Source organism: Sarcophilus harrisii, chromosome 3 (genome assembly GCF_902635505.1).
Source record: "Sarcophilus harrisii chromosome 3, mSarHar1.11, whole genome shotgun sequence".
NCBI classification, from domain to species: Eukaryota; Metazoa; Chordata; class Mammalia; order Dasyuromorphia; family Dasyuridae; genus Sarcophilus; species Sarcophilus harrisii.
In genome coordinates, this window is record NC_045428.1 from 203,341,713 (window position 1) to 203,360,043 (window position 18,331).

The 18,331-nt window shown below is 33.8% G+C and overlaps 1 protein-coding gene across 2 annotated transcripts in view; it reads left to right on the plus strand.

Moving 5' to 3' along the window:
- The window catches only part of MID1 (midline 1), a 193,087-nt gene that overhangs the window by 144,762 nt on the left and 29,994 nt on the right, over positions 1 to 18,331 (plus strand). For both annotated transcript variants that reach the window (XM_023500345.2, XM_003765587.4), the window contains exons 5-7: positions 1,450 to 1,598; positions 11,831 to 11,958; positions 16,702 to 16,845. In XM_023500345.2, coding sequence (XP_023356113.1) covers positions 1,450 to 1,598; positions 11,831 to 11,958; positions 16,702 to 16,845 — 421 coding nt within the window. The remainder of the gene's footprint in view (positions 1 to 1,449; positions 1,599 to 11,830; positions 11,959 to 16,701; positions 16,846 to 18,331) is intronic.

Sequence of the window (18,331 nt, forward strand, 5' to 3'; positions counted from 1 at the left end):
TCTTTATTACTATCAGAAATTTCTCTTAATCTGTTTACTCTGTTGGTTGAAGAAAATGTCAGTTTCTCTTATAAGGATGAAAAAAAAAGTGTTCAAAATAATCAGTACTAGGATCCCTAAAATGGATCTCCCCCCTAAGCCCTACTTGGTGATAGAAGCCAAACTCTAGTCAATTCAATAAACATTTTTCATCTTATGTCTGCCTTTATATTCAGGACTTAATCTATCTCTAGACAGAAAAAAATTATTAATATGTTAGCAGGAAGCTCATTTTAAGGTTTGTTTTTATTTTTTATCTTTAGACCAAAATGTTGTTTCTTCTTATCAACTTATCATTCATTTCCTTATTTGCTATAATATGTAACAAGGTCTTGATGTTCCTCCAAGACTTAAAGTTATAGTTTTCCTTCTCTAATTTTCTTCAATTAGAAATTAGTTGAGGATGAGAATGATGACATGGAGCAATGAAGAATTTGTAGAAGTTAAAGGAATTTTGGAGGAGGCCTGAGCCAGTATTTTCTGGAAGACAGATTAAGTAACCTCCTCTATATTCTTTTACCTTGTCCTATTTTCCATTTCATTATTATCTTTAGACTTGCCAGGACCTCAGTATGTAGGATCTGGGTCCTAAACATATGTCTATGTCAATTAGTTGTCTATTTTTAACTCAGGTTTTAGTCAGTTTAAAAAAGTAATCTCCCTGGATAGTTTAAGCACCAAAGGCTAAAGTCAAGTGTATTGCCTTGGTTTTTATCTTTGATTGTAGCAATGGTTTTTGCCAAGAATATTCTGGGGTCATTTCCAAGGAATAAAAGGTAGGAATATGGCACTAGAGTTGTAAAACAAATGTGCATTTTCATCATTGCAGGGAAATGCTTATCAAAATAGTCCTTAGTTATCATGAAAGCACAAAGTGCCAGGAAATGACGTCCTGAGTGAGGGGAAATGGCCAGCTGTGCTTGTTTTGGCTCTCCCTAATGTTCTCAGTTTGGAAAAAATTAATCAGTGGAAAGAAACACTCCCATTTTGTTCATTAACACATGGATTTTACATATTTGAGAGGAAATAATAATACTTAATCCTTTTCTAGCAACGTTTCCCTCAAGATCTCAAAGAGCTTTTTAATTTTTTTTTCCCTTTTAACCTTAAAATCCTATATACCAAAGATGTGTTATCTTCATAGTTCACTTGAAAAAACATAGGTAGAGGCAACCTACAAGTGAGTGTCCAGAGGTTACCAAGTGACTTGATGGAACACTTAAATAGTCTGGCACCCTTTCTTATTTGCCATTCTAACCCATTTTTTTTTTTAATATCAAAGAATCGATTCAAAAGTAAGAGTTTCCTTACTCCACAGATTAGCAGAATTCTATCCAGGAAAATAAAAGAAATGTGTAGGCCAGTATAGCATGCAATTATGATAGTTATTCTCTCTCCCTTCTCTTTAAGGTGGTAAGACTTCGAAAACTGGCCCAGCAGATTGCAAACTGCAAGCAGTGCATTGAACGCTCTACATCACTTATCTCCCAAGCTGAACAGTCCCTGAAGGAGAATGACCATGCCAGATTCTTACAGACAGCAAAAAATATCACTGAAAGGTAAATAGATGGCCAGATACCTGGGAAACTCCCTGGCTGTGTGTACATGGTGACAGTTCTTGATGGAGTAGTCAGGGGGTTCTTAATGTCCTTTGCTTGCCATTTGTTTAGAATCAAGTGCTGAGTCCTGGGAAGAAAAAAGGTTTGGAATGCCCTTGTTTGATACTGTAGATGTTTTACATTGAAATGTCAAAAATCTTTCAGTAATAGTCATGAGGTAAATTACAGAACTAGAATTACGCAGGTGGAAATATAAAGTCCTGTTTTAAAAAAAAAATCTTGTGATGGGGGGAAAAACAGCATTTATTTTGAAATTCAGAGCCAAACTGATTTTTAAAAAAAGATTTAGACCAAGAAATAAGAGGGAGAAGAATTCTGTTTCTCATTTGGTTACTGGTGTGGGTCTCTCTCTCTCTCTCTCTCTCTCTCTCTCTCTCTCTCTCTCTCACACACACACACACACACACACACACACACACACCAGCTGTTGATAGCTCTTTTGAATGCAGTTTGTTTTATTATTGATTGCAGAAGCTTCATTAGAGCTGGTTCTAAATGAAGCACAGAGCTCCATTAAAAATATATATGTATATGTATGTGTATGTATATATATATATATATATATATATATATCCTCCTCCATAAGTTGGCTGAAACTCTTACAGTATGTCAGTGAACTCACTATCAATACTGGTGCTTTGATTTAGCTTTACAAGATCCCTGGAACACATCTTTTTTTTTACCCAAAGACATCATTAAATCAAATAATTAGGAAGCCTAACTGAGTTCACCTAATTCCATAAAGCTATTTATCTAATTTGCCAATTTATAATTTTTAAAAGCAAGATCATAAGAATACTGAATTTTTCACTGCTATCTTAGGAGACTGATTATAAGAGATTCTTCATTGACCAAAAGAAAAAAAAAGTTCTTCCTTATATCTAACCCAAATCCCTCCTGTTCTTAATTAAGCACGTTTGTTCTTGGTCCATTTCCAGAGAATATGGACAATAGCTGGTTATCTTCAACTTCATATTTTTGAGGCTTGCTCTTCTCCAGTTTAAATAAGCCCAATTCTTTTCCTCAGGGGTACTATTTTCCCAAACATTTAATCATTTTCATTGCTCTCTTCTGGACCTTCTCCAATTTTACTATATCCATCTTAAAGTTCAAAACTGGAAACAGTACTCCAACAAGGATCCTACACAGTAAATTCAAATAGGACTAGTTTACACTTACGTCATGCATTTCAAACTGAGATCGCTGAGTACTTTTCCAGCTATAAATTGCAAAACACCCTTATGAAGCGAATATTATGGCCTTTTTTTTCAGCAATCTTTCTTGCCACTACCATCACTCCCTCCCCACAAAAAAGAAAAAGAAAGATATAGTATTCTATGTACGAACTTATTTTGATTAAAATAAGGAAAGACAGCCGTCCTACAAAAACAGGTCTCAATGTATTTGGGGACTGGGGGAGGGAATACAAATAGAAAAATGTACATATGCAGGATAGTGAAAGCATCTCCTGCATGTACAGAGCAAGGCCTTTCAGAAAATGTTAAAACTACAGAAAGGCTTATGGAAGGGCAAAAATAGGTTGGTTAAATTCATATTTGCATAATGGGCTTTAATCCCTACTAATAACTATTGGTTTAAATTCAGCTCTACAATTGTCAAGATGATAAATGAATGGAAGGAAAGATTTATATTCCAATTTTTTTTCTTTTGGAATTCAGAGTAAGTGAAAGAAGAAAATATGAAGAGTCTTGTTGTTGTTGTTGTTATTTTGCTATCCTTGACACTGAGCCAGAATTACTTAACATCCTGTATCTGGTGCCTCATTTTTTTCTTTCTTTCTTTTCTTTTTTTTTTTTTTTTTTTTTTTTTTTTTTTTTTTTTTTTTTTTTTACCATATATGGACACAAAAATTTCATTCTACTACTTCATAAATGTGTGTGTACTGAAGGTTTCCCCTCCCTAAAATATCAAGCTTAGAAATAATTGATAAGAATGCTTTGTCTCTTTTTCTGTCTCTACTGTTGTCTGTCTTAATTTTTTTCCTCATATTTTTTCCCCAAGCTTCTTAACTAATTCTGTATTTCAGCATTTCTTTTGGTTCCTAGACTCCTTTCTATTTACTTGTGTTTCCAGGTTCTCTTGGGCTTTTCTCTCTGCCTTATCTTTCTGTATCTCTCCTCTTATTTAATCTCTGTCTTGGGTTTCTCCATATGAGGACTTAGGTGCTTACTCTTCATCACTTGGCACATACTTGGCAGCCCAAGAAAAAGGTTTCAGTCTTGCAGATATTACATACCTGTGAACATTTCCAAAAAGTGCTTTAAGCATTATAAACTTTTCTTATTCCCCCTCCCTCACTCTTGTTCTCACTCTCTTTCTTCTCCCTCTCCCTCTCCTTTTCCCCCTCCCTCCACCCCCATTGTATATGTATAACTACATATGTATGTGTGTATATACATATGTATACATATGCTTATAGGTACCTGTATGTACATAGTTTTTCAACAAATTAAATTAATCAAATGTTGTTAAAGTTCTTACTCTATATAAGGCCTCATGCTAATGGATAGAGATATAGAGCTGAAAAATGTCATATCAGTTTTGATGAAGTCATAATCTCCTTTAAGGAGATTTCGGTCTAATGGGAGAGGGATATACCATATACTCAGATATATATGATCCTAAGGAGAGTATGATAAAAGCAAAAAGGAGATCAATTCACTGATAGAGGAAAATTTGAGGAGAGAAAAGTCCCTATCAGTTTGGAGAGTCACAGTCTATTTGACTCCCCACTTTTCCTTTCTTATAACCACCAAATCTTGTCATTTATAGCTTTATAACATCTCCCTTCTATGTCGTCTTCTCTCCTAATTCAGTTACTACCCTAGGTCAGACCATCATTGCAACTTACTTGAATGGTTATAAAGGACTTTTAATTTTCTGCAGCCCTATATAGGGAAGAGATACTGTGGCTACCTAGATATTTTCAATCAGTTGAGTTGATTAAGCCCAGAAAAGTTATGTTCTAAGGCAATGAAAGAGTTTACAATGTGATTTAATTTTTAGCAATAGAGAATAAGAGATTCTGAATCACTAGAGATAGTCAAATGTCTTGATTTTTAAAATGTGGGAGGTGGTAGTTTCCTCAAACTATACACTAGTGATCTTCTGGAAATTATCCTTCAAAATAACACAGAACTTGGCCACACCCATCCAGAACAGGAAAGAAGTCAGCAACACTGGCCCAGGCCAGTAACACAAGCCCACTGTTGCCTATAGAGGAAGCTTGAGACAATTTCACCTTTGCCCTAAAAGCAGACCTCAAGCTTTTTAAAAAAAATGAGCAAAAATATATTTAACTTGTATAGAACTGCTTGCCATCTGGGGGAGGGGGTGGAGGGAGGGAGGGGAAAAGTCGGAACAGAAGTTAGTACAAGGGATTATGTTGTAAAAAATTACCCAGGCATGGGTTCTGTCAATAAAAAGTTATAATTATGAAAAAAATAAAAATAAAATATGTCAGATTAGCCTTATTTTCTCTTTGGCAATGTTACAGAATTTGTTCTTTTCAATATCTTCTGTTTTATTGGACATTTTTCTTTTTTTTTTTTAATAACTTTTTATTGCCAGAACCCATGCCAGGGTAATTTTTAACAACATTATCCCTTGCACTCACTTCTGTTCCAATTATTCCCCTCTCTCCCTCCACCCCCTCCCCTAGATGGCAAGCAGTCCTATATATGTTAAATAGGTTACAGTAGATCCTAGATACAATATATGTGTGCAGAACAGAACAGTTCTCTTGTTGCTCAGGGAGAATTGGATTCAGAAGGTAAAAATAATCTGGGAGGAAAAACAAAAATGCAAGCAGTTTACATTCATTTCCCAGTGTTCTTTCTTTGGGTGTAGCTGCTTCTGTCCATCCTTGATCAATTGAAACTGAGTTAGATCTTCTCTTTATTGAAGAAATCCACTTCCATCAGAATACATCCTCATACAGTATTGTTGTTGAGGTATATAATGATCTCCTGGTTCTGCTCATTTCACTCAGCATCAGTTCATGTAAATCTCTCCAAGCCTCTCTGTATTCATCCTGCTGGTCGTTTCTTCCAGAACAATAATATTCCATAACATTCATATACCACAATTTACTCAACCATTCTCCAATTGATGGGCATCCATTCATTTTCCAGTTTCTAGCCACTACAAACAGGACTGCCACAAACATTTTGGCACATACAGGTCGCTTTCCCTTCTTTAGTATCTCTTTGGGGTATAAGCCCAGTAGTAGCACTGCTGGGTCAAAGGGTATGCACAGTTTGATAACTTTTTGGGCATAGTCCCAAATTGCTCTCCAGAATGGCTGGATGTATTCACAGTTCTACCAACAATGTATCAGTGTCCCTGTTTTCCCACATCCCCTCTAACATTCCATGTTATCTTTCCCTGTCATTCTAGCCAATCTGACAGGTGTGTAGTGGTATCTCAGAGTTGTCTTAATTTGCATTTCTCTGATCAATAGTGATTTGAAACACTCTTTCATATGAGTAGAAATAGTTTCAATTTCATCATCTGAAAATTGTCTGTTCATATCCTTTGACCATTTATCAATTGGAGAATGGCTTGATTTCTTTAAATTAGAATCAATTCTCTATATGTTTTGGAAGTGAGGCCTTTATCAGAACCTTCGACTGTAAAAATGTTTTCCCAGTTTATTGTTTCCCTTCTAATCTTGCCTGCATTAGTTTTGTTTGTACAAAAACTTTTCAATTTGATATAATCAAAATTTTCTATTTTGTAGTCCATAGTGATCTCTAGTTCTTCTTTGGTCATAAATTCCTTCCTCTTCCACAGGTCTGAGAGGTAAACTATCCTATGCTCTTCCAATTTATTTATAATCTCATTCTTTATGCCTAGGTCATGAACCCATTTTGACCTTATTTTCGTGTACAGAACAATGTATGTATTTAAGTGTGGGTCAATGCCTAGTTTCTGTCATACTAATTTCCAATTTTCCCAGCAATTTTTGTCAAATAATGCATTCTTATCCCCAAAACTGGGGTCTTTGGGTTTGTCAAACACTAGATAATTAAAGTTATTGGCTGTTTTGTCCTTTGAACCTAACCTATTCCATTGATCAATTAGTCTATTTCTTAGCCAATACCAGATGGTTTTAGTAACTGCTGCTTTATAATATAATTTTAAATTTGGTAAAGCTATTGGACATTTTTCAAAACAAAACAAAAAAAAGTGTCTATTTAAATTTATGTTTTAAACATAAAAGGATGACAAATTCTAGGAGGAAACAAACAAAAAACTCCTGAACTACACTGAACCAGTCAAATAAGTTACCAATGTCAAATCTGTGACACTACAGAAGAAAAATGACAATTTAAATTTATTGATCCTATAGCTATCTGCCTGTTACAAAGATCTTCATAGGTTAATTTTAAACATAATTTCATAGCTGTCTACTATTTGACAAAAACAGATCAAATGAGTAAATGTTACAGATGAACAGAATTTGATTCAAAATTTCCAGTATGTAGCACTTCTCCAGCATGGGGTGGGTATCCTATTGAGCAATAACTTTACTAGCACCATAAGCGCTAGAATACAGACTGAAAAACATTGAGCTATTTTTTAAAAAATCTTAAACTTTCAGATAAGTGATATCTCTGAAAATCATCTTATTATAAACAATTTAATGAGAAGAATGGATTGTTTGCTTTCAATAAGTATTTTATAATAAGTGATTCATAATCTTATAAGATGCCTCACAACAATTTTCATCCCTCTCCTCTGCCCCACCTCCACAAACCCTTAACCTAGTATTTGGCATTATCATGACAGCTTATCACTTTTTTCTTTTTCTTTCTTTTTTAGCTCTTCACATTTTCACTTGAAATTTTGTGCATAGCTGTCATCAAATTTTCAGTTCCCTTGTATTTGGGATTTAGTATCAAGTTTGGTTCATGGATTTTTTTTTCATTTTTGGACTTTATTAATACTTTTGCATCTTATCTTTTCAAATTTTTATTTTGTTGAACTAGCCAAATTGTAATTAATAGAAAAATATATTTATATTAAAACATAAATTAAGAATATACATAAAAGTTATTTCATCTCTTTCAAAACAAATTTTTCTGCAAATTATTTGCTAGACATTATTTTTAGATGATTGATTCTAGACTAATAAGATGTCAACTTCTGTTATGATTGTCAACCATTCTCCAGTGCTCTTTATCACTTAAGCTTAAAACATACATAAGCTTAAGACAAAAAAAAGCATATGACACTAAAAGCAAAGTAGATAAGTTTGTTTTTTGTATTTATTCACTATGTCCAAATTTCTAACTAAATTAAAATGTAAATCAGGCAATGTTTAACCAAAACACACACACACTATACAACATAGATAATCATAATTTGTGGTTTTCTATTTCAACATTGTAAACTCTTCAGGATCTATTTCTACTTGAGTCTGATATGACTACTATAAAACATAATTTGAGAGATACGGGTATTGAACTAGGCCAGGGATTCTTAATATTTTTGTATCATAGGCTCCTTTGGCAATTTGGAGAAGCCTATGGATTTCTTCTCAGAATATTTATTTTAAAATATACATAAGATTACAAAGGTAATCAAGTATATTGAAATAGTTACCAAAATATCTTTTTTAAAAACAAGTTGTTAGATCCCACATTTAGAACCCTTGTAATTAGCTAGATAATCTCTCAGATCCTTCTCAACTCTAAGATACTATTATTTTAGTAAAAGTAGAAAGAGTTAACTGCCTGGAAAGCTACCATTACTGTTCCATGGATCAATCAATCTGGTTCAATGCCATTTCTAGTATATACTATTTAAATATAGAGGGGAAAAATATGTCTTTAGATGCCTCAAAATATGTTAGGAAATATTTGACCTAAAGGAAAAAATAATAAAGAATAAAAATTTGAAACTTGGATACCAGTTTAAAAAAAAAAAAAAAAAAGTTTGATGGACTTTGACAAGTTATCTGAAAGGGAAAGGAATTGGCAACAAGGATTTAGGAAATAAAAGTATACCCTGAAATGTTGACTTTGGCAGCATTTCCTTAGCTTAACACTCCAAGAGAGAGTTTGAAATTCTAGCCAGAAATAGTCACCTTTCCTACATTTAAACAATGAGTGGGTGTTAAACACAGATATCCTTAAAAGTAGGTGTTAAAACTCAGATACCTTTGTAATGAGTTTTCTATCTTTAACCTTAGGGAATCTTTTCTTTTTATAGTCCGTCTTCCTCAAGATTGATATAAATCTCTTATCAGAAAGCAAGAATTTTTCTGATAATAAGATTCATAGATTGAGTTCATTCATTTTATGTTTATTCATTTATGGCTACTCCAGAATCAGAGACAAAGAAACATAGAGAAAATGAGTTAAGAGCAACTGGGCAGAACAAATCTTCAGTAAACTGATCTGCTTTCAGAAGTGGTTTCAGAGGGGCAATCAAGAGTTCTGGCATATGTGCTTTGATAGACAAAAATGGTGGGCTGGAAGTTAATGTTGTGAATTTCTCATTATCCCAGCAAAATTTTCCCTATTATATATGATTAATTTAATAGAATCAGTCTTTTACCTTTTTAAATAATTCAAAAGGCCCAATAACATTTCTATACAGATCTGCATGAAGTCTTTGAATTTTTCACTTAGTTTTTACAACTTGAGATTGGGCCACGGGCATTTTGAATTTCAGTGTCTTGATACGTATATGATAAAATGTGACCTCCTATTGGGAATAAAAACATAGAATGTCAGCCTTCTAATACTAAAGTACCAGTAAGGGATAGAGTAAGGAGTGCTGTTCTAGATTCAAATTGTGGCTGTACTATTTACTACAGCAGACATTCAGATGGTGCAATGGATAGAGTACTGAACTTGGAGACAGGAAGACTCATCTTCCTGACTTCAGATCTAACTTTAGACACATCAGCTGGGCAAGTCCATTTAACCCCATTTGCCTCAGTTTCCTCATCTCTAAAATGATTTGCCAAATTGGGTCATGAGGATTTCAAAACATGATTGAACAACAAAAATCTTTTACTAGCTTGTGACATTAAAGAAACCACTTCACTTTCCTAGGAGATTGCTTTTCTACAAATTCCTTTATGAAATGGATGATCTCTAAAATCCCTTCTAGTTTTCAATCTTATGAACCTCTTAATTTTACAGATGAAAAAAAAGTCCCATAGAGGAAAAGGAACTCCCTCTTTGGTAACTTAAATAAATCTAGTTTGGGGGCTAATCTGAAGGAACACAAACACAGCTTCGTGAATATACCTTAACACTCTTAAGTGGGTTTATTGATGAAAAAATTGGCAAATGCAAATAGAAGTATAAGCAATACATGTACCAATCTAACCATATCACCTAATTCTCAGTTGTCTGTTCCATCCCCTGAGTAACACATAGAATAACACATGAAGTCACTTAGTCCCTAACCAGAATTCCAAGGGAAATGAAAGCCCCAATAAAAGCAAATGATATCTAGTATTTTATATTTCCCCTTCAGATTTATGAAGTCCTTTATATACATTATCTCATTTTATCCATACAACAATTCTTTGAACTAAACCTATTATCATTCCTATTTTAGAGTTGATGAAACTGAAGCTAAAATCGGTTATTTAGTTTGTCCCAAAATGGGAAGTATCAGAGACAGAATCAGAATTCAGCTTTTGTGGATCCAAGCTCCACGATATATACACTTCTGCACCAAGCAGCAATGGTCAGGCATAGGATTGTTTTAGATTTTAGATTCACAGAAACAAAGGGAACTGCAATCATTTTTAAGTTTACCAACTTACCTTATAGGAGGAGTAAAGTAGGGAAGAATAACAAAGCTAGAATTGGAGTCTCCTAGGGCAGCTAGGTAATGACATAGTGCACAGAGTGCCCAGTCTGGAGTCAGGAAAACTCATTTTCCTGAGTTTAAATATAACCTTGGATACCTGGACAAATCACTTATCCCATTTATTTCACTCAATCACTTTATCTATAAAATTACTGGTTTGAACTAAGTGATCTAAGATCTTTTTAGTGCTAAAATTACCAACACATGCAAAATAAATTAATATTTAATTATTAACTCATATCTTTAATCGTTGAAGAGTAAAAGATGAGGACAATGGAGTTTGAGAAGCACAGTATCTCCAATGTGTCAAGGTCCTTTTTTTCAAGGGAAACCATTGTTTGATGCAGCCAATGTGTATATTAATGAAACATTCCAGCATAGTCATTCAGATGGGTTAGAATGTCTCCTCGAAAGCAGGGACTGTCTCATTTTTGACTCTGCTCCCTGATGCTTAGCACTGTAGTTGGTATAATACTAGTAATGATTGATTGATGACTTCACATTTCTGGAGCTCACCCAAATAGGCCGATTTATAGAAATAGTTTTGTATTGCAGTCTGTTCACAAGAAATCTAATCAGTGGAGCCTCAATGCATAGGAAAAAATTGTGCATCTACAAGGAGAATTTATGAGAAAGCTCATGCATATATTCCATGGTTTATGCAGTGAGTGAATGAAAAAGAATCCCATGTTGAAAGGAGTGAAGTAAATAATAATTACTTTTTTAAAAATATTCAAAAAATATTCACTTTTTACAGCCGAGCAAGTGAGTGGTTAAATTAAAACAATATCTGGGAACTTTTAAAAATCTTTATTTTGTCCTTTATGGATTTTACATTTTGATAAATTTCTTTTGAAGTAGGGAACTTCTGGAGACTGAATCCAACAGTTTTTCGGACAGATGTGTGAAAGAATGCCTGAAGCAATAAGCTTCTTACTGGGCCTGCATTTGACAGTGCCAAGCTGTTAAATGCAGAGCTGCATAAAATATGAATATTCTTTAGCTTCCAAAGGAAACTTTGCTATTTAGCAGTAAAGGGAGGGGTTCAATTGCTTACTCTCAAAGAGAGAAATGGACTAGGGGAGGAATTTAATGCTTGAACTCTTGTTTCAAGAAAAAGGGTTTTGCATTGTGTACCATTCTGAGGGACTAAATATATTAATACAGATTTTTAAAATATATCCTTGGCTATATCGTGTGTGTGTGTGTGTGTGTGTGTAAGAGAAGAAGGGTAAGGGAGGGAGAGAGTTCTAAGGAATGAATGTGAAGGCTATCTGTAAATTTCTGAAAACTTTTCCTTTTAATCATAGGGTCTCTATGGCAACTGCATCCTCTCAGGTCCTAATTCCTGAAATTAACCTCAATGACACTTTTGATACCTTCGCATTAGATTTTTCCAGAGAGAAGAAATTACTAGAATGTCTGGATTACCTTACAGGTATTGTATGTTTTTTATCTCATTCTTTTCACAAGGTTACATCTTTATTCTTTGATTTTTTTTTCTTCACAAATAATCTAGAAGACCTTTGGTTTAGAAAGAAAGTTCAAACTTCCTCCAACCATGATACCACATGAATATTTATCCTCAAAAAAGCAGGTCTAATTTATGGCAGGAGGGAAAAAAAGACACTTCAATATTAAGTAGAAAGAATCCATATCTCCTATGCATACTACCTCTATCCCCAGCCAAACACAAAAACAAAATAAAACAATTTTTTAAAAATCTCTACATTCTAGTTATATTACCTTTATGAAATACTGAGGCAAACTACACTTAATCAAATGGAAAATAATGATTCTGATGATCAGAAATCTCACATTGTTTCAAAGCTTCATATCAAGATATTTAGTAGAAGTCATTTTTGGATTAATTGAGATTACATAAGGCAGGTAAGTTGACTCAGTGGATAAAGAGCATTGGACATAGAGTGACAAGCCTAAGCTCCAATTTCCTCAACTGTAAAATGGGGATATTAATATACCAACTAGTACATAGAAGGCTTTTAACAAATGTTTATTTCCTTTTCCATCAAACTTTTTTTTTCACACATATTCTTTCTTCTCAACTTCAGAATACTAAACACTGCAAGTTCAGGGCACTTCCCAATGGAATTTGCAATCTTTTGTTTTGGTAGTAAATTTCTTTTGGAAAAGATCCACTTTTCTTCTATGAGGAAATTCACAGGGGTATGGGCAATCATTTGCTTCACTTCTAATATCCCAGATTTAAAGTTGGAAGGCACTTCAGGTGAAAGATAGGATTTCAAATCAGTTTCCCTGATTTCAAAACCATTACTATTTCCATAGTACCATGCTGCTTGCATTTCAAATCAACAAACATTTATTAGCTCCTCAAGGAGCTTATAGTCAAGTAGGAGAATATTGTTAGGATTCTTACAAGGTGCTAAGTCGGTTGTCTGATTTTAGCATCCTGCTTAGCAGTTCTCTAGCTCACTAATGTATTTAGTACTCATTGAAGTTCTACAAGATTCACAAGTCCAGGAGATTCACAAATTCAATGGAGGAGATTCACAAGTCACAGCTCCCACAATCCCACTCTTGGAGGAGGAGTCAACCTTTGAGTTCACACCTTTAAGAGATCATATATAAGGAGCTTCCACAAGCCAACTAGAGATTTTTGGGAGATTCAGAGCCAAGATTCAGAAGGAGAGAGGCTGAAGCTGGAAGAGGCAAAGGACTCTTTGGAACAAAGGAGAGAGATAGAACTCTAAGAAAACTAACGAGGCTATTTTGGAAGAGACAATAAAGGGCTGGACTAACTCCTGACTGCATTTGAGGTGATTATTACACTGAACTGAAACTAAGGCTGCCTCCAGAAGCCCCACGAGAAATCTGCTCCCAGAGAACTATTATATTTTAGAGAAGAGAACATTACAGAATATGACATTCATTATTAAACTATTATGGAAAGTAGAATGTGATAAATTCATCTGTTAAACAATTACAAAACAATGCAAAAGAGGAGAGATTTTCAGAGAGAAAACAGCAGCTGTTGCAGACCTCAAAGGAAAGAAAAGATAACAAGCAAAGAATGAAGTAAGTGTAGATGAGGGAGATTCTGAAAACATCTAGAGCAGAGCTCCTAAACGTGATACCTGCACCACTCCTAATTACACCCCAAACCATAGTTGTTGGTTTTTTTTTTCCTTTCCTGTAGCAACTTGATACAATTTCTATATTGAGAGCTTAACTCTAAAATCTTTTTGAAATAATAAAAATTGTTAGGTATGGAAAAAAAACCAAATTGTTTTATTCCCTAATAGTTGCACAAACTGTCTCATATATGCAGCAACAGTATGTGCTGGCATAGTATACTATTACTTAGCATAAAGATTTTTTTTTGGTTAGATAATGTATTTTGATTTTGGGTGTGGAAAAATATGTTTACCATAATCATAAATTATCCTCTTGACTTGGCTTGATGGCTCTGTCTGAGATCAATGTTTCCAAAGCCATGTTTCCATTCAGCATGATTGGTGTTTATCTCATACTGATGTCCACATCTGGATACCTATTAAAGAGCTCTTTCTCCATCAATTTTATCTTGTTAATTGTCAATTCCAGATGGACATTTGGTTTATTTCTAGACATAACATAGACCTTCCTCTCAACACACAATGCTGAACTAAAGCCTCCAAGTCCAAATAGTTTATCAGACACATGTGAGCCGGAAATGAAGTGTTTATGCAATGTTTGCTACTGTTTCATGTATCTTTTTAATGAGAGGCAAGGATGGTTTCTCTAGTGTTTCATGATTATACATTAATATTGGCTTCATGATATTATCTTATTAAATGTGAAATATCTAACAACTTTTCAAAACAACAAAGTCTTTACCCATTGAATAGTTTCCAATCAAATAAGAAAAACAATTTATATTTGCACATAGTGCTTGACAGTTTACAAAGTGCTTTCCTCACAAAATCCTGTGATAAGAGAAAAATTGTAATATCTAACGCCAGCAAGTATACCTTTCTGTGAAAGGGAAAGCTATTATTTTAATTTGTGACTTCCCTCAAAGTGACATAGCAAGTTATTAACTGGAAAGGTGACATTCTTTCCCCTGGGTTGTTGTTATTGTGTGTCTTTCCATTTTGCAGGTTTTGTTTCTTTGCATTCGATTATACATATAGATACATCTATAAATACATATATGAAACTGCATATATTTTTTGTAAAATAGAGAAAATGTCTTTAATTGTCAATATAAAAATAAGTTAATGGATGATTTAAAGTGAGGGTAGAATTGATGTTAGAAAAACCCATACCTACTAAGACAAAAAAAAATTAACAATTTTCATGTTGTACCTGATCCTTCTACCATGGAATGTAATTCTTCAGCAGCAGATTCCTTGATTTATAGTCAAATATAAAGTATTTCAATGTGATGAATTTTGGATTTGTATCTTTCACCTAATTAGCTACTAATAGCTAATTTAAAATCATATTTGAGTGAATACTTCATGGATTTTGCACTTAAATTATGGGTATCTTTGATTTTAATATCATTCCTTGTCATCTATTTATTACAAAGTTTTCATAACCATTTTGACCTCCAGCACAATTCTGCAAAGATCCCTGAGGTAATTGGGCATCATTAGCCTTTTCCTCATACTATAAGCCATTTTTAAAAAAGTATTTATCAATTCCTATCCTAAATCTAGCCAGTATTTAATCTTAATTTTTTTATATTATGGATACTTTGAGCAATCTGGTGAAGTCTATAGATCCTTTCTCAGAGTATTTTTAAATGTATAAAATTAAATATATAGAATTACAAAAGAAAGCAGTTAAAATACAGTTATCAAAGTTTAAAAAAAAAAACAAGTTCATGAACCCCCTACTTAGCAGTCTCCAATCTAGATCAAAGAAATGCTTTAGGTCAAATAAATGTTATAGACAAAAATTCTAACCTTTGGAATTTGTATTTACACAAAATTTTTATATATTTACTTAAACTCATAACTGATTACTTATGGACAAATTTCAAAAACACTCCCATTAATGTCCTTCATCTGTTCTGTTTTCTTGCCCATGAAAATAACCAAGAGTATCAGTCAAGAAGAAAAGTCTTTCTTTTTGTTTTTAATAGTATTTTATTTTTCCAAATACATGTAAAGATAGTTTTCAACATTCACGATTGCAAAACCTTGTATTCCATATTTTTCTCCCTTTATCCCCCCTCTCCTCACTAAGGCAACAAGCAATCCAATATAAGTCAAATACGTGCAATTCTTCTAAGAATATTTCCGTTATTTGTTATGTTGACAAGAAAAATCAAATTAAAAGGGAGAAAAAGAAGAGAATGGGGAAAAAAACAAGCAAAAAACCAGCAAAGTCAACAACAAAAAAGGTGAAAAAAACTATGCTTTGATCCACATTCAGTTTCCATTGTTCTTTCTCTGGATGCTGATGGTCACTCCCCATCACAATTCTAATGGAATTGTTTTGAATCATCACAAGAGCCAAGTTCCTCACAGCTGATCATCACAATATTCTCTTGGTTTTGATCACTTCAGTTGGCATCAGTTCATATAAGCCTTTCCAGGCTAAGAAAAATCTTTCTTTAAGAATCACCAGTAGAAATGAAGAAATGAATTTCAATGACTCTTTTATCTTAGACAGAGAATTATATTGCATATGAGTTGGAAGATATAGTCAGTTCTATATTTGAAGAAGTCAGTCAGCCAACTATTATTTAAACATTTACTTTGTGCTGAGTGTTTAGTACAATCTTGTACCTGAAAAAATAAGTCATTCAACAAACATTAATTAAGCACATTAATTAAGCAACATTTTCTAATATGTGTCACATAAACATGGTCATGGTATTTCTGTATTTTATTCTGGATTTTTTCCTTTATAAGTCAAGAAAGTTCTAGTAGTTTGCCTTCCTCTTCTTAACAGAATGGTTATCTCTTAATTCATTAAGAGTATGTCTGGTCTTTCTCAAGCAGCCTGTAATGAAGAAAGAAAAAAAAAAAAAAAGACCCTAATGCTCAACTTTGATGAAAATTTCCTGTACTCAATTGCAGTGGTATTGATAAAGGTAGATGTCTATGGAGTATTGATCTTTATTGTGAAACCTCCATTCTGCTCTGGCTTTCTGGTCTCAGGTAAATCAATTAACTAATCATCTCTTATTCTTACTTCCAACCAGCTCCCAACTCTCCAACAATTAGAGAAGAGCTCTGTACAGCTTCGTACGACACCATCACTGTGCACTGGACCTCTGATGATGAATTTAGTGTGGTTTCATATGAGCTTCAGTATACTATCTTTACTGGACAAGCTAATGTTGTTAGTAAGTACTGTCAATCTGGCTCATTTCTTAACTTAATCAGGCAGCCCACTATCCTTGGTTCTAATTATAAATAAAACTCAAGAAGGAGAAAAAGTAAATGTAGTATTAATAGCACGTACTTTTCCCTTCACTGTCTAAAAAAGATTCTAGACCACCTTCTCACTGATTTTATAAATTGGCTCACCAAGAAAACTTCCAGGGTTCCAGTCACTGCATTCACAAAAAAAATCTTGCTCGTTGCTACATATACCAGAAATGTGTAGGTTGACCAACTCTGGAAAAGTTCTCAATAATCGTTGAGAAAGTCTCAAAGAAATACCAAAAATAATAAAATAGTCATTGAGGAAAGCCTCAAAGAAACATCCAAAGGGAATATCCTGGATGGAGAATTCATGAGGCTACAAAGTATTTTAAAGTTTAATATCTAGGACTATAATTTGATAGAATCTAATGCCATTAATTTAGGTCACTGGCCAGAGAGAACACTCAACTTGTAATTAAAAAGGCTCATTTCATTGATTCAAATCTAACTTCCGAAACTATCTGTATGACCCTGGTCAAGTCACTTAATCCTGTTGACATTTCCTCATCTAGAACCCAGCTTCATCAACTACAATTCACAACCCCATATGGGGGTTTATAACTGAATGTGGGAGTCATGAAATTATGATTTATTACCAATGTTTGATTTGTATACCTATTTTATATACCTATACACCTCAGGTCACGTAAAAATTTCTTGGGCAAAAAGGGGTCTCCAGTGGGAAAAGTTTAAGAAGCATTGATCTAGAAAATATTCTGGAGAAGGAAATGGCAAGCCACTTCAATAGCTTTGCCAGTAAAACTCCAAATGGTATCATGGAGAGTTAGATATGACTAGAACAACTCAACAACAATGCCATTAAATAGAAGCAATTTGGTACAGTGTAGAGCAGCCCTTTGATTCAAGCAATGTAAATGGTTCAAAGTCTTAACTTGAAAGCTGTATCATAGTAGCCAAATCATTTAAACACCCAATGCCTTCAGAAATTCTTCAAGACTACAAGTTGAAGACTAGGTTCTGATGTACGATAGTAGAGGGAATCTCCATGAAGACTTCCCTTTCTTAATACTACAAAGTCCTTACTTTGGTGCTAGAAGGGACTTTAGGTGCCATGGAATTCAACTCTTTGACTTTATTGATAAGAAAATCAAGTCTAAAGGTCATACATGATCTCTTTCTGGTTTGCCAAGTTTCCTCTAATCAATATTTGATGATAAGTATCATAGCTTGGTGAATTCTCTGACCAGATTAGAACTCTGGTCCCTTGAGTGTTTCTTTGTTATTTCTATATATTCACCTTAAGGCAAAACTTCAAGTAACACTAATGCACCAGTAAATTTGCAAGGCCCAAAGAGAAAGTTGATATATTGAGTGTTATGAATTTATACAGGGCATACCACTGCACCAAAACTTTAAAGTTAATCAGTTGCATTTTGTTTTCTT